The sequence below is a fragment of the Plasmodium malariae genome (assembly GCF_900090045.1).
Source record: "Plasmodium malariae genome assembly, chromosome: 13".
Classification (NCBI taxonomy): domain Eukaryota; phylum Apicomplexa; class Aconoidasida; order Haemosporida; family Plasmodiidae; genus Plasmodium; species Plasmodium malariae.
Window position 1 is genome coordinate 2,996,725 of NC_041787.1, and position 19,492 is coordinate 3,016,216.

Genomic DNA, 19,492 nt, shown 5'->3' on the forward strand with positions numbered 1-19,492 from the left:
AAAAATTTATTAAATACATAATATATTGAAAATAAATAAAAAAATATAAGTTATTTTTATTTTTCATGTCTATGGAATATTAGATTAATGAATTAAATTTCATTACATATTAAAACATAATATGAATAAACTTTTTTTTTTTTACAGATTTAAATTTCTAAATTACATTTAAAAATATAGAAATAATCATTAGGAGCAATTAAAATGAATATATTTTGGGGGATATTACTTTATCATGTGTAAATGTATATTTGTTGCATTTTTTATAGTAGTACATAAATATATTAAATATTTACCATTATCTTTCATATATATGAGTATACAAATAATTTATATTGAGTATTAATAAAGCTATAATATTTAAAGCGTAATTTTTTTAATTCAAAAAAAGCAAAAACAAGTTTTTTTTTTTTATAACGTATATACAAAATTTTAAGATTTAGAGTTATGGTTCAAATATTAACAGTTAGTTTATTTCCGAGAAATAGTATGCATTTATTAGTATAATTTCAATTTCAGTAGCATTCTTATGTAAAGAATTATTTATTTTGTTTATTGCTATGGTAGTTCAGTAAATATGAAAATAGCGAGATTTATATTTTAATTATTTCCATTGCTTGCATATTGATTTATTTCTAATTTATAAATATTACGTAAATATCTATTATAAAGAAAATTGGAATTAAAAAAATACATGTATTTATATTAAAGAAATTAAAAATATTTAACAATAAATATTTTTTTTAAAAATAAGGGGGAAAAAAAAATGTTCAAGAATAAAAATAATTCCATGGAGTGCTCTAGAATATAAATATATTAATATATTATCTTCATTATATTAAACAGAACTTATATGTTAATTTAATTTATTTTGTAATGTTAGTTATAACATTTTTTTTTTTTATAAATTTGTATCTGTTTAGCAATTTTATATGTAAAAATATTTATTTAATTCGTTAAAAGTTTTCGTTGTTAGAAGGATGAATAACTGTAAAAGATAATAAACGAATGTTATTATGTACGTTAAAATAATTATATATAATGTAATTAGAAGAAAAAGTAATTATGTTTATTCAAGCAACATAATTTAGTTATACAAAAAAGTTACTATAAATTTAATAAGTTTTTTTATTCTTTTTTTAGATATATTAATATTTCTCTAGGTATATGTTTATTTATATTTTGGGAAGAAAATATAAATACGTAATTTATATACTTTTAAATAATTCATTAAATAACAATAAATTGTATTCAGATTTATAATCAAAATATAATATTGCAAAATTCTTATACAAATATATAGTGCTAATTATTATAATGCTTCTAAAAATATACGTATATTAATAGATTTTTGTAACTATAAACGTTGTTTTATTAATATATAATAATTTATATAAGGAGATATATTTTTTATAAATATATTTTAAGGTTTATATAATCTAACAAAATTTCATTTCAGAACTTTATATAACTTTTCTATAATTTTTTCTGTTATATTAATTTATATTATTTAAATGCAGAATGAATATTTGCATGACATGCTTAAATTTAGAATTATTTTATAAAAAAGTTAAAATTTTTGATAACTAACATTTGCATATATATTAATATATATTTTCTATATACTGCGCTTTCTTTAAAATATATGCATTATTTTTTCAATGATTAAATAATTTTCTATCTGATTTTACCTTGTATAATTTTGTTCTGCAAATAATTTTTTTTTTTGTTTATATAATAAAAAAAAATTTACTGCAAATTTTTGTTTAAAAATTAAACCGAATAATTTAAGAATTTACGGTATAGTTGTATTTAAATTTTTTTAAAAATAGTCATTTTTTTTTTTTTTTTCTATAATAGAATTCTATATAAAAATTATACTGGTTTTAAATTTATTTTACATATGTAAAATTTAATTCGAAATATATTTATATAACTTCAATTTACTACTTTAAAATAAAATAAATAAATCAAAAATAATAATATAAACTGTTTCCTTTATTATTTTAAAGATTTTGAATATAGTTAATATTTTCATTATTTAATATATTATGGGATTCTATAAGTATACAATGAAAGAAAATATTAAGTCGCTAATTTTTAATAAAACGTTTGCATTTTTGCTTTTTATTTGGATGAGTTATGATATAAATAATGTGGTATAACAAAAATATTTCATATATATTCTTTTTTTTTCATTCTATTGTTTTATGTTTTATTTTTAATAATAATATTTTCTCAGTATGCAAACATATATTTTTATAAATTACAAATGATTATTCTTTTTTAGAGGGGTGTCATATCGTTAGATAAACAACATGGCTATATTACTTTAAGAAGTAATAGGCTATTATTAGAGCCCTCACTTGATTTGGGATCAATTGAGTATTTAAATTATGACGATAGTAATTCTACATTGCAGGACGAAGATATATAAAAAAATGATCATGGTTATAAATCCGAAATAGGAGAATCAAGAAAAAGCTTTTTAAGTATAGGAGAATTGTATAAATTAGATCGAAAAAAAAAGTCCTCATTACTTAGTAGAATGGATAAATTTTGCGAAAAAAATATCTTTAATCAGTTAGATTCCATATATAAAGTTAAGGATAATAAGTTTATTAATAAAATGACTGCAAACAAAAAGATATTTAAAAAGGTAGTTTTAGCAGTAATTCCACCTTGTTTAGCTATAGGTGCTGGATTAATAATAGTTACAGTATTAAGTTATTTATTTTGTAGTTCTTTATTGACCAGTTTGCCATTATTTTCATTACTAATTGTACTTCCCGCATTAATAGCATGTATGCCAATCTTATCTATAATGTGTATTGCTTATATTTTCAGAAAATTTATGAAATATGAAAAAATCTATGAAAATAAACCAAAACTTACTCAAAAATTGTTAAACCTTTTGTTTGGAAAAAATTTTAATATGGCATCAGAGAACATGTAGTATTGTTTAAAATAACACGCTAATATAGGAAATATGAATACAATTATTTAGTATATATGACGTCATCTACTTATACATGAATATATGCATATAAATTATAAATATGTATATTCGTAATTCCTAATGAAAGTGATCGTTTTAATTTTTTAATTTGTGTTTTAAAGAATTGTTTGAATATAATTTATTATATTGGAATAATATATATATGTGTATTTATGTATACTAGCATATATAATATATGCATGTTCCATAAAATTCATATAAAAATGGGAAGTTTCTAATAATTCGTTGAGTTAATTAGAAAATTTATAATGTTATCTATGAAAAGTACAACTATAATATTTCATTTCATTTTATTTACATTTATTTGACCAACATGATTATTTCGTTAACTAGTTAATAAATTGTATGATTTTCCTTAAGTTAATTGTAAATATCTTTTTCTATATATTATAAAAACAAATAAGTGTAATTATTTTTTTTAATAAGAGGTAAGTTTAATTATTATTTATTATAAATTGTATTATAAAAAATGGACAGTCGTACTCATTTGCTACAAATAGGTTTTTAACACATATTTAACATTTTGAATGATTTATATAAGAAATTATAAATTTGTGATAATATAATATTCATTATAAAAATGAATTATATATAGATGATTAATAATTCATGTAATCATAGATTATTAAAACCAAACTTACACTATATAAATATGATACATTAATTACTTAATATGTACATTTCAATAAATTTTATGAAAACTACATAAATATCTAATATATAGAAAAGTTATAGATAATATATATATATATATTTTTTTGAATTAATAAAATATAATTATATATATATATATATATAGTTTTACATTGTAATTAAAAGCAAAATTTTGTAACAGAAACTATTGTTTTTTAGGTATAACTTTTTTAATCAGAAATAACTTGGTTGTTTAAGGTTCTAGTATATACTCATTTCCAATAAGCCAAACTACATGGTATAATAGAAAGTAGATTGTATCTTTTTTCTTTCATTGAATTTTACTTTTTGTCTTATATTTATTTGTATAGTAAAATTTATATAATAATGTACATATATAAACTCATATGTATTTATAATCTTTAGCTAATTTAAAGAAATTTGTTTTTTAAGTTTTCCTAAATATAATTTGGAATAATTTAATAATCTAGCATAAAATAAATTCATACATGGTAATAGGTAGTTGCACACATTCAATTGCATAGTAAACATTTTTGTAACTTTAAAATGATTAAATGAACATTCTTTTTAAAAGGACAGCACTTTAAAGAATTATTTAACTTATTTTGTGGAATTATTAACAAATTACATGCATCACATCTAGGATGAAAATTAGGTAAGTGAAAATCCTTATATAATATTATTTTATTTGTTTATCTATTTATGCATTAGTGATGAAATTAGATAAAATACAATTAATCAAGTTCATTAAAATATATATATATATATATATTAATAATAATAAAAGAAAAACAGTACTAGTTATTATCGTACTTATTATGCGTTAATTAATATCTACTGTCATAGAATTAAAATTTCTTTTTCATTATATTAAGAAATAAATGAAAATAAATAGAAATTAATTTATATATGAAAAAATTATACAATACACAATAATATAATTTATGAATAACATATTAATAAATGTTGTTTTTCAAAAAATTAACAATGTTATAATGATCTGATAGAACATAAATAATAAAATTAAATTATCCTAATATTATTCGTATTTGAGACTTATGTTGTATAATGATACCTAAACATATATAAAAATGAATATTATGAAAGTGATCAATATAAAATTGTTTAATTCAAAAAATTTATATATGATAAAAGGATGATTATATCTGAAAATTAAATCATTATGTGTAAAGTTAGAATAAATGTATACAAGAACGTACAATAAATAATTTATTACATTTTATTATTTTGCATACATAAATAAGTGTACCATAAAGTAATAGTGCTATAAGATTACGTAATAAATATCAACTGTGATATTACATTATTATTAAATAATAAAAAAATTAAGTAATAAAATTTTTGTAGAACATATTTAATAGATATTTACTATTTATTTCAAACAAATACGGGTGTGAAAAACATTATTACAATGTATTATTATTGTCTTGATCATTAATCAAAATAAAAAAATTAATATAATAATATAATAGTATTAAAAATTATTAAGCCCTTATGTTATATGATATCTTAGTGTAAATATGTCAACGTTAAAGATCAATATAAATATATATAAAAACAAATTCACTTATAGACATATCAAACATGGAATAAATTAAATATCGTAGAAAAAAAAGAAATGGTTTACAAATGCCTCAATTTTGTGAGAATATAAAAGATTTAAGTGATGTTTAATATAATTTAATTATGAAACCGTCAAATAATAAATCTTTTTAGGAATACTAAATATGGTTATTTTTATATTAGACTATAGTTCGATTTATATTAGGAATAAATCTAGAATTATACTATTTTGGGAATTTTTATTTTTTTAATTTAAAATCAGTTTTATATTTAATTGTTTTCTTTCTTTTTTTCAATTTATCATTTTTTTTCTTTTTTGTGATAAAATTTAATATGAAATTGTTTCTTTTATAATTAGTATAACTTTTTGTGTATATAATAATTTTATAGCTTTCCCTTACCTTGTTATATACCATTTATTATAAAAATGTTAAGTTATATAATATTTTTCAAAATATATATTTAGCTAGAAAAATAAATTTATTTAGCTCATATTTATGTATATATATTTTATATATATATACTTTTTGTGCTATGTTTTTATAAAAATATAAAAACACTTTTAGATTCGTTCAAAAATTTTCATCACAAAAGTAAATAAATTTATGAATAATTTTCATCACATATATTATTAAAATATAATATTAAATAAAAAATAATTTATATGTAGCATTTATTTGGAAATATATTTAAATAAATTATTCTTAAAATTATTATTACTTAATTTAATGAATTTTAACCAAAATTATAATGAATTTTTTTCTTTTTAATCATAAAAATTAATTCATTTATTTGAATAAAACACAAGAAAATTTTTTTTTTTTTTTAAATTTATTGATATATTATGTATAACAATAAAATGTATTTCCAGAATATATGTTATATATAATATTATTAATTTATGATAAAGAAGCAAGGCTTTCATATGGATTACACTTTTGAAAATATAAAATTTCATGTTAAAATTATAATGAAAATTCCATTTCTTACAGTGCATTGTATTTCATCGAAAAATCCGTTATATAATAATTATTAAAAAATAAATTAGAATGAAATTCCTTTCTTAAAAAATTAATTTTTTCATTTATTTTTATAATTAGAAACATTTAATTATAAGAACTAAATTTTATAATATATACATTGCATGTACTAAAAATAGTAATAAAAACAAAAGTTGAAATTAATAAAGTCTTAATTAATTGTATTGTGTGTATCAACTATAAATTGTGCTTTTTATAATTTTGATATATCAAAGAAGTAGAAATATTCAGATAATAATTTTTTTTTTTTTTTCAAAAGCGTTAATAAAATATTTTTTAGGAAGTTTGATATTAAATAATTATTTTATATATTTTGAGTATTTATTAATGATCTTAGATTACATTATTTTAATTCAAATTAAGATTTTATTAATAACATTAAAACAAAAATTTTATAATTATTTTTTAATATTCCTTTTATGAAAGATATTATGTTTATATGCATTTTATTAAGTTCTGTATGAAGTATTAATAAAAAAAAAATTTTTAATTAATATAGAAACCTTTATTATTATATATAAACTATAATGGTGTTAACTTTTTTTTAATATATATATTATAATATTACTAATTAGCATAATGAAAACAAAAAATAAGTTACTGTTTTCTAATATAATTTTTATGTTTATGTGGTTAAGTTGGGTGCGCTATATTAGCAGTGATAAGGTATTATAATATTATTTAAGAATATTTTGTATTATATTATTACTGTTGTTTGTTCATTAATATATTAGATATGAATTAATTTATTTTTTCTTTAAATTACAAATATTTACATTTTTTTATTTTATTTAGAATAAGTTTAATGTATCTTTGGACGAAAACTACAATCTTCTTAAAAAGCTAGCTAGAAGAACATGTAGATTATTATCAAAATATAAGCCCATTAAGGATTCAATTACTGTATTATTAAAAGAAAATATTTCAAATAATGAAAAATACAAAGAAAAATATGTATTAAACGATGTTGAATTAACAAGAGGAAGTTATATACATCCAAGTAAAAGTTCATCAAATAATATAGAATGCTATGAAAATTCTAGGAAAAGTAAATCTTTAGTATGCCAAAGAAAAGATCCACATTTTGGAAAAAGAATATTAGACAAAATATATTATTCAAATAATGTTAAGTGTGCTATGAATTCTGATTTTAATTTTTTAAAAAATTGTAAAAAAAACAAAATATACTTTTTGTACGCTTTGTTTTTCTTATTTGTTGTACGGCTAATACTAGATATTGCTTCAATAGATTTTAAGAACTGGAATATTAACTTAAAATTTCTACAAGAATGGGAGATACCAGCACAAATATTAAGCTATATATTGACTTTAATATTTTTATTAATATTTATTTTAGTCTGCAGAAAGATTAAAAAATACGATAAAATGTTGCATGTAAAAAGTGAAATTAATAATAGCCAATATAATCATTTCCATAGAATAGGCTTATAAAAACATTGTTACCAATTTTTTTTAGTTATATATATACATCAAAATTATAAATATAATTTCGTAACTTTTATAAGTTCACCTTTAGATATCTAGTCCTTTTTATAGGAAACGATAATAATAAACGTCTTCAATTTTTTTTTTTGAATTTGAATGTTTTAATAATTTTCAATTTGTATTTTAAATTATTGTTTCAGTTTGACAATAGATATCATCATAAAATGTATAAATGCGTATTTACATGTATTCTCTTGAAAAAAATATATATTTATGTGCGTTAAGAAGAATATTGATTGGCATAAAATATATAATTGTATGAATGTGTGATAATTCATATTTTATGTAAAATTGTTTCTTTCTGTTTTTTACCTTGTTTCCCTACAAGATGACTAACATTTTTATATTATTAGTTAGATGCATTATTAGTTTTAAATAATCAATATATGTATCTTTTTTGTATTTATTAAGGAAATTTTAATATATTCTGGTGAAAAGATCTTCATTTATTATTTTTTTTTTTTTTTTGCTAAATATAAAACATAATCTTTGTTTTACAATATTTTTTTTTTGAAATATGTTACGAAACATAATTACTGTAAAAACCTTTTTAATATATGTATAGTGCTTTTTGACAACATAAATATTATGCTATAGATACATAATAATAAAGTAGACTAACGAAAATAATTGTTATTTATAAATAGTTTACTAATTTATAGGTTCTACACCTGTAGTATTAAATGAATAATTAAAAAATTTTCTTCTATTAATGTTCGTTTTAAATGTAGTGCTAATTAAATATTAGAAAGTTTAATTAAACATATAAGTTTACTGAAAATATTTAAATAAATATAAAAATTATATTTTTATTTTTAAATCTTTAAATGATTACATTAATAAATTGAACTTAAGCTTGTATTAATAGAGAATATGCTGAAATTATGTCTTTTTGTTTTTATTTGCCATATTATAATAATAAAAATATATGAAAGTGTTGTATTGTTATAAAAATGAAAAATTTCATTAAAGGAAATGAAAATAAATGAATAGTTTTTTTGGTATATTATAAAAATATGTAGAAAAATATTTTTTATATGTTGTTTTTATTTACTATTTTCTATTTATATAATAACAAAAGAGTTAATATTATTTTAAATATATACGAAATTGTATATAATTTATTTAAGCAATTAATAATTTCATCAAAATTATAATTATAATTTTTCACATTAATTAAAAATTCAAAAAAGAGAACCATCTACTTGTAAATTATTAACTAAACCGTAATAATTTTTTTTATATTTTAGATAAGTTTTAACAAAGATAATCTAATGAATTACTATATTTTATTAGTGGTATTTTTAATTAAATGTGTGTAATGTATAATAATTTTAATGGCACTGGCTTTCGATTAATAGTAAATATTTTTTTTAATTTATTATATTTTGGTCTATTTTTGATTCATTTGTAAATTATAATATATTATAATATTAATACATGATTCAGTTGTCACATTTACATAGATATTATAAGGTACTGTTTAGTAAATTAAAAAACACGTGTATAATTTTTCGTAATATGTATATATTAGGAAATACAGAATATAACACTAAAATATATTGATTGTGCTGAATAGCATAGTTGAAATACTACTAAATAAATTTTAATATAATTTTTGTTTTTTTGTTAATGTTTAATAAAGTTATAATTTATGAAATAATGTTTTTTTCAGTTAATATTATGTATTAGTGCACAAAGGCATTTCAATTATGGTTTAAAATATTTGCAAGAAATGACACGATATAATAATATAATTTTAATATTTAATAATTGCGCGAAAGAATTTACTAATCTAGTGTATTTTACAAACTTATCAATAAATTAAAGGTATTACTGATTATGTTATTACTACGGATAGTTGTTAATTTAATTATATTTTAAAAAAAGTACCTAAATATTTATTATAAAAAAACTCAATAACAAAAATATATATTCATATTTACATTTGTGTTAATAAAAAGAACAAAATGCTCATCCAAGTTTATAATTATGTTAATACATTACATATAGTAATTACATCATAATTTATATATTTTATATATTTTTTTCTTTTTTGCTTCTTATTAAATTATTTCTAAACAAGTATATTAGAAAAAAAAGAAAAAAATATTAAAGTTTACAGCTTTACAAAATGTTCTTTCGTAAATAATGATATAAATATAAAATAATAAAAAAACATGACTTTGAAAAATTATATTAAAAGTATAGAACTTCCCTCATTATTTATCTTTAAATAATATAGAGTTTCGTGCATTAGTTAGTATTAATATTTTTTATTTTTAAATATATCATTGTACATAAAGGTGTTAATATGTTATGTACTACTAATGCAAGAGCTATGAAAAATAAAATGCAGTATTTTGTATAATATATATTTTCCTGCATTTATTATTATAAATATATTATTTCCAAAATATCACTTTTTTAAAAAAAAATATTTTTTCCAAAATTAGAATTATTAATAGAATAATATGAATAAAAATATTAATTATTCTCTTAATATATAGGCAAATGTTTTATCTGCATTATCTGAATTCTATACTCTATGTCAAAACAGTATATAGGAATGTTAAAAAATCATATATTTTTTTATTATTATTAAATTTATTGGAAATAAATTTATTTAATTTTTCAAATATATTGAATTATATCTCATTAGTATTTGTGAATAAATATAAATTATAATATTTTTATTAATGTTAATTTATTATAAATAACATTAAGATATAAATTATATAATATATTTTTAATGTTATTTTTTCTTGATTACGTTTTAAAATGAAATCATTTCATATTTATTTTACTAAGTTCTTATGAAAAAATAAAAAAATTAAAATAAAATAAAATATCATTTATCATTATGAGTATATTATAAGATTGATAAATTTTTTCTTATTGCATATATTTCATTTTTACTAATCTATATCATGGAACGAAAAATTAAAATAAACTTTTTATTTAAAATTTTTACGTTTATCTTTTTAATTTGGATATGTCATTTTGATAATGATATGGTAAGATAATATTATTTAATGATATTTGTGTTATTCTTATTTTATGCGTCATATTGTTATTATTACTTTGTTAGAAAAAATTTATATATTTTTTAAACCATGGATATTTATTTTTTTAGAGTATCGATAATGAATATTTGTATAAAAAGTACATTGCGGATATAAAAATAGTTACAAGATCATATCGATTACTAGGAAAGCATAAGCAAGAAAAATGTTCAGATATTGTATATATAAAAGGTGATATACCAACTATCAGGGAATACCGAAAATTGAATACTTATAATAGTACAAAAGTAACCAAAGGCATAAATAAAAAACAAAATGAATGTTCATTATATAATGCAGGAGGTTATGAATATGGTGAGAGAAGTAAAAATTCTGTGCACTACGGAAGAAATTCAAAATTAGGAAAAAGAAAATTCGACAAAATATACTATAGAAATACACTTAGGAATTCTACTATTGCAGATTTTAAGTTTTTAAGAGATGTTACAAAACAAAAAGCAGTTCTTATTTGTATTTTAATGAGCTTCCATGCAATAATTGGAATACTACTAAGTTCTTTAAAACTAATGGTAAAAAATAATAAAGGTAAATTTGTGGTTTCAGAGCTTTGGAATTTTGGAACAATTATAGGATTTTCCATATTAACATATATAGTTATACTATCGTTTATTCATCTCTTCAGTTTAATTGCAAAGTATATAAAGATAATACATAAGAAACGTGAAATACACAATACGGCGTATCCTTCTCTTAGTAAAGTCTTTTATAACAGTTATAATATATAATTCCATAAGAAATATACACAAATAACATATCTATATAAAATTATAATTTATAAAATCAAATATGCATATTTGGATTTGTTAATAAGCAAAAGTAAAAATATGCTTTTTTATTTTTTTTTTTATTTTAAATGTTATAATGTTTTTTACATTGAATTTTAAGTTATCTTTTGACCTTGATTTGATGTTATTGTCAATAAACCTATTTTTTTATTTATTAAGATTTTTTTGAAAAATATATATGGATAAATATAAATATATATAAGTAATATTAATATAATTTTTGTTGATATCTTTTTTCAGTCTTTAGTGGTCACTGTAAAAATGGCCTTAACTATTTTAGCTTTATCTGTTTCTAAAATTAAATGATTATTTGTTGTGTAAATAGAAGAACATATTATTTTTTTATAATTAAAAATAAGATTGTCTTGTTTATTACATGATGAAAAGGATTCAATAGTATTTAGTTGTATGGATATATATATATATTTAAAAATAAAAACAAACTTTATGTTTATTCTACGCATAAGCTTTAAGATAAATACATTATAAAACACAATTGTTTATAAAGATTTTCTTAATATTTTTTTTATTTTTTTGAATGGTCTAAATATGAATTGTTATACATATAAGCATATCCTTTCTAAATAGATTTCTGAGATTAGGTCTTATGGTAAATATTTTAATTTTACTTTAGATGCAATTTCTTTTATCTATTTTGTTAACTTATGTGTGTTGTTTAATATACAATTAATTCTGTTTTAAAAAGTAAAAGAATAAATTTCGAAATTTTGAAAAATTTTAATATTTTTTTATTTACATACATAATGAAAAAACGGTTAAAGGAATAAATTTTGAACTATAGAATTATTTTTATTGAATATGCAAAAAATGTTTTATTATTTCAATATTATTTCTTTAAAATATAAATAAAAATAATTTTTTTACTGAAATTTTTTTTTTATAATAATTATATTATTAATAATATATGTTGAACTTTTATGTGAAATAAGAAAATGTTTCTTATAAATTAGTTATGTTAAAAATATTTTTAATTGATATTACACATATAAATCATTAACGAAGTATTACGTTATTAATTTTATAGTTTTCTTTTACTGTATCTCATCATAAAATTCTCTATATATACGTAGTTTAATAGATCATTAAAACAACAAAAAAAAAAAATTATTAAAGAATAAAAAAACTTAAATGATGTCTTTATATTAATATGAATTACAAAGAATAATCTGAGCATTTATTTCCGTATTAAATTTATGATTACTATAAATATATAGGCATTAAAAATAAAATTAAATACCTAATTATCATCTAAATATTTATATATATACTTTTTATATGAATATGTCGATATTTCAATAATAATGTATAATTTCAATATTACATATTTTTTTGTTTTATTATTCTGAAGGTGCTATTATGTATAATCTAATAAATCGCATATTTAAATTAATGATTAAAATCCAGGTATATAATAAAATCCAAGTTCATGCATAGTAATATGAAATAATTTAAATGTTTAAGTATTCTGAAATTTCTAATTGAATAATTATAACCTCATAGGAAAATATTCCACGATAAATAACGAGATTCCCATTTCAAAACATTTAATTTCTATTAAAATGTATATTTAAAGGGTTCTAAGGAAATTAAAAAAAAATGGATTACATTAAAATATCTGAAGAAAAAAATTACCTTTAATTTTATCTTATACTTTATATGTTATTATGTTACTTGCTAATATATTTATAAAATATTTTGTGCATTTTTCCTTTTGTGTAAAGTAAATTAAAATGAAATTAAGAAATATAAATATCTCTTGTTGATATTGTAATATATTTTGGTGAAAATATTGAAACGGTAATGCATTGTTATGCATGTTTTTTATTTATCATATATAGATTTCTTTATTACACTTGATTAACATAAATAAAAAAGTGGATTTTAAAGAAAAGAAAATTAAGAATAGAACTTTAGAAAAATGTATTTATGAATTAATGTAAAATGGATAGCATTCTTACTATTAAAAATTGATCAGAGATAGAATTAATATACTAATGATCATTTATCAATATTCCTACTACCGTGAGATACATAGGATATATTATTTGAAGACAAGGTTAAAAGTTTTGTATAATTTTTTAAAAATTTATTTCTATATAATTTTAAGAAAACAAGGAATAATAAAAATTTAAAATAAAGTTAGTTATAAATAAAATACATTTAATTTTTGTTTATTGAATAATATTTTTATTTTATGTTTATTCTTTTTTTTTATATAATAATGTTATAAGTGTTCTGTTTCATATTTATTTTTGTACTTTTTTTTTTTTTTCTTTTTTAATACTTAACTAATTTTACTTCATATTTTTGTGCAAGCAAATCAAAGTTTGCTGAATAGTGTTGTGTTACTTATATTTGTTTTATAATTATTGCTTTTTTAGTTTGAAGAAGATAGAATATATAACTGGATTCTTGTGTTACTGTCTCCTACAGTAGTATTTTATTCATATTATGAATTTCTTTGTATAAATTCTATGCCGTTATTTTTGTAATATGTATACACCCACAATAGTTTTTTTGCTTTGAGAGTGTCTTATTTATTAATGTATTACTCACTTAAATGTAGCATTTATATCATTGAATATACAATTTTTTAATGCATATAACATATACTGTAGTATTTGTATTAAGCAACTGCTTGAGGTTGAAAGCCTATATTATAAAAACATTCTTCATAATTTCTATTTACTTTTTAAGGTGAATTTTTTAAGGATTCTCTTGTTTCATCTCTAACATCATTAAGTTGAATTATTTTTTTTCTTTGTAAACGACTGTGTAACCATGATTTCACTGGAGTAAACTGTACAAAAAAAAAGAATATTTATGTTCTTAAAAATATAATTTTTTTGTTTTGGTAATTAACTGTAAAATTGAATATACGCATTGTCGTAGAATTTTCTCCCTATTAAGTATATTTTTTATTAACCTTATATAAAAAAAATAAGGTAAATGTTGTTAGTAACAGGACGGTTGTTGTTAAACTGGTAGGAAAAATAAACTCTTTGGAAAAGCTAAAATTTTTGGTACATGAGGACAAATCGTTATATCGCTCACTGTTCCATCATATGCTTTCTTAAAATTTCTTAACGCTTTACAAAATTCGTTCAATATATTCCCTTCACATTCATTGTAATGTTCAATATAAAATTCATAACAATTTTTAGGATTTTCACTACTTGTAGATGTATTCTTTTGAGATGTAGTATTTTTAAAATTTGGATATAATTTGTATAGGTTATTAAGTTTTGTTTAAATATTATCGTCAATTTTTTTTATTTCTTTCTTGCATATATTTTCTGTTTTGGACGAAAATTCATTATATCTCTAAAGTAAATAAGGATTTTTATTATAATTTTTATCAGAATGTATTCTGTAATTTAAGTATTTACGAGGTTTCAGGCTATGAAATTTATAACAATTATTTATCTCAATTAAATATCTACCAATATCTTGACACGCAGTGGTAAAATTATCATAATTAATTGATGCACATTTGATTCCAGGATTTCCACCAGATCCACTACTATTTCATGCATCTGCTACATCTTTATTATTAAATTCGTCTTTATATTTAAGATATAATGTCACAGTATTCTCCTAAAAATTAATAAAGTATAATAATAATATATAAATACACAAATTTTTATTTTCATTAAACAAATTTATGTATAATTTCTAGAAAAATGAAAGCTTGGCTACAATGACAAATATAATAATTATAATATAAAAGTAAATTTTGCGTTTTCTTCCGTACTATTAGTCACCATTGTACATAGATTTACGTGAATTAAATAGCAAAAATTAAATTGGTGTAATATTAATATTTATATAAATGAAAAAATATATTTAATATGTTTATATGTGGTTTGTAACTTTTTTTCATACAGAAAATTTTAAAAACAAAATACACATGAAAATTTCCTGTTTACTTTTTAATAGTATTAAAATAAGGTAGCATAATTAGTAAAATATGAAATAAACTATTCTAATAGACAATATAATTATTTGAAAAAAAAAGGTTGTTTTATAGTAAATAAAAATAATTTTAGAGGAAATTACTTTTTTCTATTTGTTTATTTATATGAATCTTATATATTTGTACTGATATATTATACAAATAAATAAAATAATTCTAGTTCATTCTAATATTCATTTCCTATTATAATGCAATATCTATTTAGGAATATTTTGGATATTTTAAAATAATATAAATAGATAAATGTTTACTATATATAAAGTATAGACGTTTCTCTTTTATTTTATTATAATTGTTTTTATTGTTAAGATTATAACTCTCATATTATTTCATTTAATATTTATAATAAGTTTTAACAATATATACACTGGTTAAGAATCTGAACTTCACGAATTTTAATAAAATTAAAATTTAATTAAACGAAAAGTAATTTTAAATAAAATGTAAGTAATGTATGTGACAATAAGAATTTATTACTTAAAATAAGAATATACGTCCTGTAAAAACATGTTTTAATTATAAATGTAATATTCGATAAATAGACTATATCAAACAATTAAAAAGTAATCTGTGAATTATTTCTATCATAATGTATATGGAAGTTAAAGTTTTACTTTTACCTTTCTCACATTTAATTTTGTATAATATATATTTTTATATTTTAAATTGATTATAATAATATAACAAAAATAAAACTTGAAAAAATTTAATATTTATAAAAAGAGCTTTAATAAAATTTATTATTAAATTCGTTTGTACATGTAGCATAAGAAATATATGGATTCATATGTTAATCAAACATTATCATTATAAAATATAGAACATTTATAATATTAGTAATTTTGTTTTTGATACATATTTTTATTTAAATATATGAAAAATGTGTTACGATGTTTAATATTATAATATTTTCCAATTTTGTATATATCACTTCTATCTTATATATCAATATTGTATGTCAGATGAGTTAAACAAAATAATAGCATTTAATTCAAGGTCCTTAGAATATAATATTAAAATATTTCTTCTTTGTTTTATATATCTTATTGTACTAAAATATTTTACGATTACATATTTACAGTATAATAAATAAATTATAAAATATTTTATTTTAATTTTATTATTATAATAACCATATAATTAAAAATACTTTAACGAAACATAAAGAAGAAATAAAAAAAGAAATATATAAAGGTTAAAAATTTTATTTAGATAAAAAAAATATTATTAAAAATTAAATATAATTTATCAACTGACACATTAATGATATTTTAAGGTATATTTATTATCTATATTTTATTATGTATTAGGGAAATAAATAAAGCAAATATAAAGATGGTTCATTAAGATAGACTTGATCAAAGAAATGAAGTTTATATATTAAAATAAAATTGATCGTTACTACATTTAATAGAGAAATTACTAGTTTGAATAATAAATATTATTTTAAATCATAATATAAAAATAAAATTAAATTTTTTCATGTTTCATTCATACAATATATTTTAAATATATTTCTTGAAATAGAATAAGTATATTTACTATTTAATAAGTATTTTTGTTATATCAAGAACTTATAATGAGCAAGCCATAGTTTTTTCTTCTATATTTTTTTGTTTATAATAAATCATACATTACTATTTTTTATTATTTGCTTCATTTATATATATAAATATATATATATGTAAATCTTTTCGAAAAAACTTATTTTTCTATTTTAACGATTAATTATATATCAGTTGATATTTATACAGTAATTTCCTTATGGTATATATTTTTTTCATATTTATAAAATGTATAATAAATGTAATAATAATATAAATATGTATTTTTGCATAAAAAAATGCAAGTTAAAAAGTGGCAAATTATATAAAAAATTTAATGAAAATATTATTAGTAAGAATAATATATATATTTATAATATTTCTGTTTAAAAATCTATCAATTTTTGCCGAATTAAAAATAGCAATTATATATATACAAGAAAAATGAATTTTTATGCATTAGAAAAAAAAAAATAAAATAGATTCATATTTAAAAACGTTTTTTAAGAGTTCACAAACCTTAAAATTTTTAATTATTTAATATGAATTTACATTAATAGCTCTTTGTAATACTTATTAGAACTTCATGTTTAAATTCGTAATTTTTAAGGATAATCCTTAACTTTCATTGTGATTTACAGACTTTTGTTCAAAGTTCTAAATAATAAATCATAAATGTGAATAAAATATGTCTGAAGGTTCCCTTATGCATGAATTTTATATATGAACTATGAATTGCTATGTTAAATTGACAAATAAAAATTATTTAAATTGTATAAATAATAAGATTACACTTAATTTTTTATTATTAATACAGTTTTTTGTTAATTTTTTGTAAAATTGATAAAACAGTTAAAAGAAATTTGGCTAAAGTGTTTATATTAAAAATAAAAATAAAATAAGAAATATAAATATAAAGATAAATTGTTTGTCATATCTTAATAATTATAATACCTATAATAAAATATTACAAAAAAATCGTAAAATTTTATATATGAATAAATTTTCTACATTTCATTTATAGGCCTCCACAAATGATTCAAATATTGCATATATATTTAAATTTATGAATATCTAATAGTACTAATTAAAGCTAAAGTATTTTTTTATAATTGTATTTTAGTGTTAATTTAATAAAATTGATAGTAGTCTTTATGTACACAAAAATATATTAATATATTATTTTAGATTACAAAATATCGTGCATATATAACATAATGATTCCAGAGGAAGATATATATATATATTTTTAAACATATAGAATCTAATATATTGAAAATAATAAACTATTACTACATAAGTGTATTTTAACCCTGTATTATACAATTATTTATTTTAAGTATATTATTACAATATTACTTATTAATTAATAAAAAATTATGTTATATTTGTTAATTACATATTAGGTTACATATTTAGTATTCTTTTAAAAAGTTATATATTATATAAAGTTCTATTCATAATAACATGTTTCTCTTTATATTAATAAAAAAGCAAATAAATTACTAAAGTATTTAATTATTCTTTTTTTCTTATGGTGCATTAAAAATGACAAAATTATTAAACAAATTAAAATATAATTACTTTTAATGAAAAGCATAATCCTATATTTCTATATTATTTAAATATAAAATTATATAATATAATATAATCGTATGAATTATTTATAAAAAAATGGAAAAACATTAAAATATAATATGTATATATTTAAAAGTATTCTTTTGTATTTTACTAAACTGAGCTTTAACATTTTAACTGGGGGAAGCAAGTTACTAATATTAAATAATATCATAATCTAATATATATATATAAAATACGCATTTTAAAAGCGCAAGTTATAAATTCAACATATCTTATGATTTCTTTGAAAAACATTATATATTAAGTAATAGAAAAAAAAATATTTCATAAAATTTGTTGAATAAAAATGATAAAATTTAAATTATGAAACATATTTTTTATTATTTATGCATTAACATTTTGCTATTATTATTTATTCACGTATTAGTATAACTCTCTTATAGGTGTTCTTATAAAATTAAAAAAATATATATATAATTTGAATATTTTTTATGTTACTCTATTTCATTGTTCTTATTCCCATAAACTTTTTATGTTTATATATTCCTTTGAACTTTTCTTTTTCTTTTTTTCCGTTAAGTGTTAAATTGTTTAAAAATTTTCATTCATATATATCATTTCACTTCAATAAAGTATCTTTCGAATACACTTGAATTTGTCCTTATCTATATATAGGATGTATCATCCTACTTTATA

At 17.8% G+C, this 19,492-nt stretch overlaps 2 protein-coding genes and 2 pseudogenes across 2 annotated transcripts, besides 2 other annotated features; 3 read left to right on the plus strand and 1 right to left on the minus strand.

Annotated features, from left to right (window-relative positions):
- The first annotated feature begins 2,072 nt into the window (after positions 1–2,072).
- PmUG01_13068600 lies at positions 2,073–2,956 on the plus strand (annotated as a pseudogene).
- Positions 2,073–2,956: a sequence feature (Plasmodium exported protein, unknown function).
- A 3,920-nt stretch (positions 2,957–6,876) lies between these two features.
- On the plus strand, positions 6,877–7,749 carry PmUG01_13068700 (Plasmodium exported protein, unknown function; the record flags this gene model as incomplete). The annotated part of the gene is made up of 2 exons (XM_029007648.1): positions 6,877–6,963; positions 7,093–7,749. 2 exons carry the CDS (start codon positions 6,877–6,879, stop codon positions 7,747–7,749), a joined length of 744 nt encoding a protein of 247 aa, XP_028864016.1.
- Positions 7,750–10,733: 2,984 nt separating this feature from the next.
- PmUG01_13068800 (Plasmodium exported protein, unknown function) lies at positions 10,734–11,614 on the plus strand (the record flags this gene model as incomplete). The annotated part of the gene is made up of 2 exons (XM_029007649.1): positions 10,734–10,820; positions 10,940–11,614. 2 exons carry the CDS (start codon positions 10,734–10,736, stop codon positions 11,612–11,614), a joined length of 762 nt encoding a protein of 253 aa, XP_028864017.1.
- Positions 11,615–14,387: 2,773 nt separating this feature from the next.
- PmUG01_13068900 lies at positions 14,388–15,462 on the minus strand (annotated as a pseudogene).
- Positions 14,388–15,462: a sequence feature (PIR protein, pseudogene).
- Positions 15,463–19,492: the final 4,030 nt, after the last annotated feature.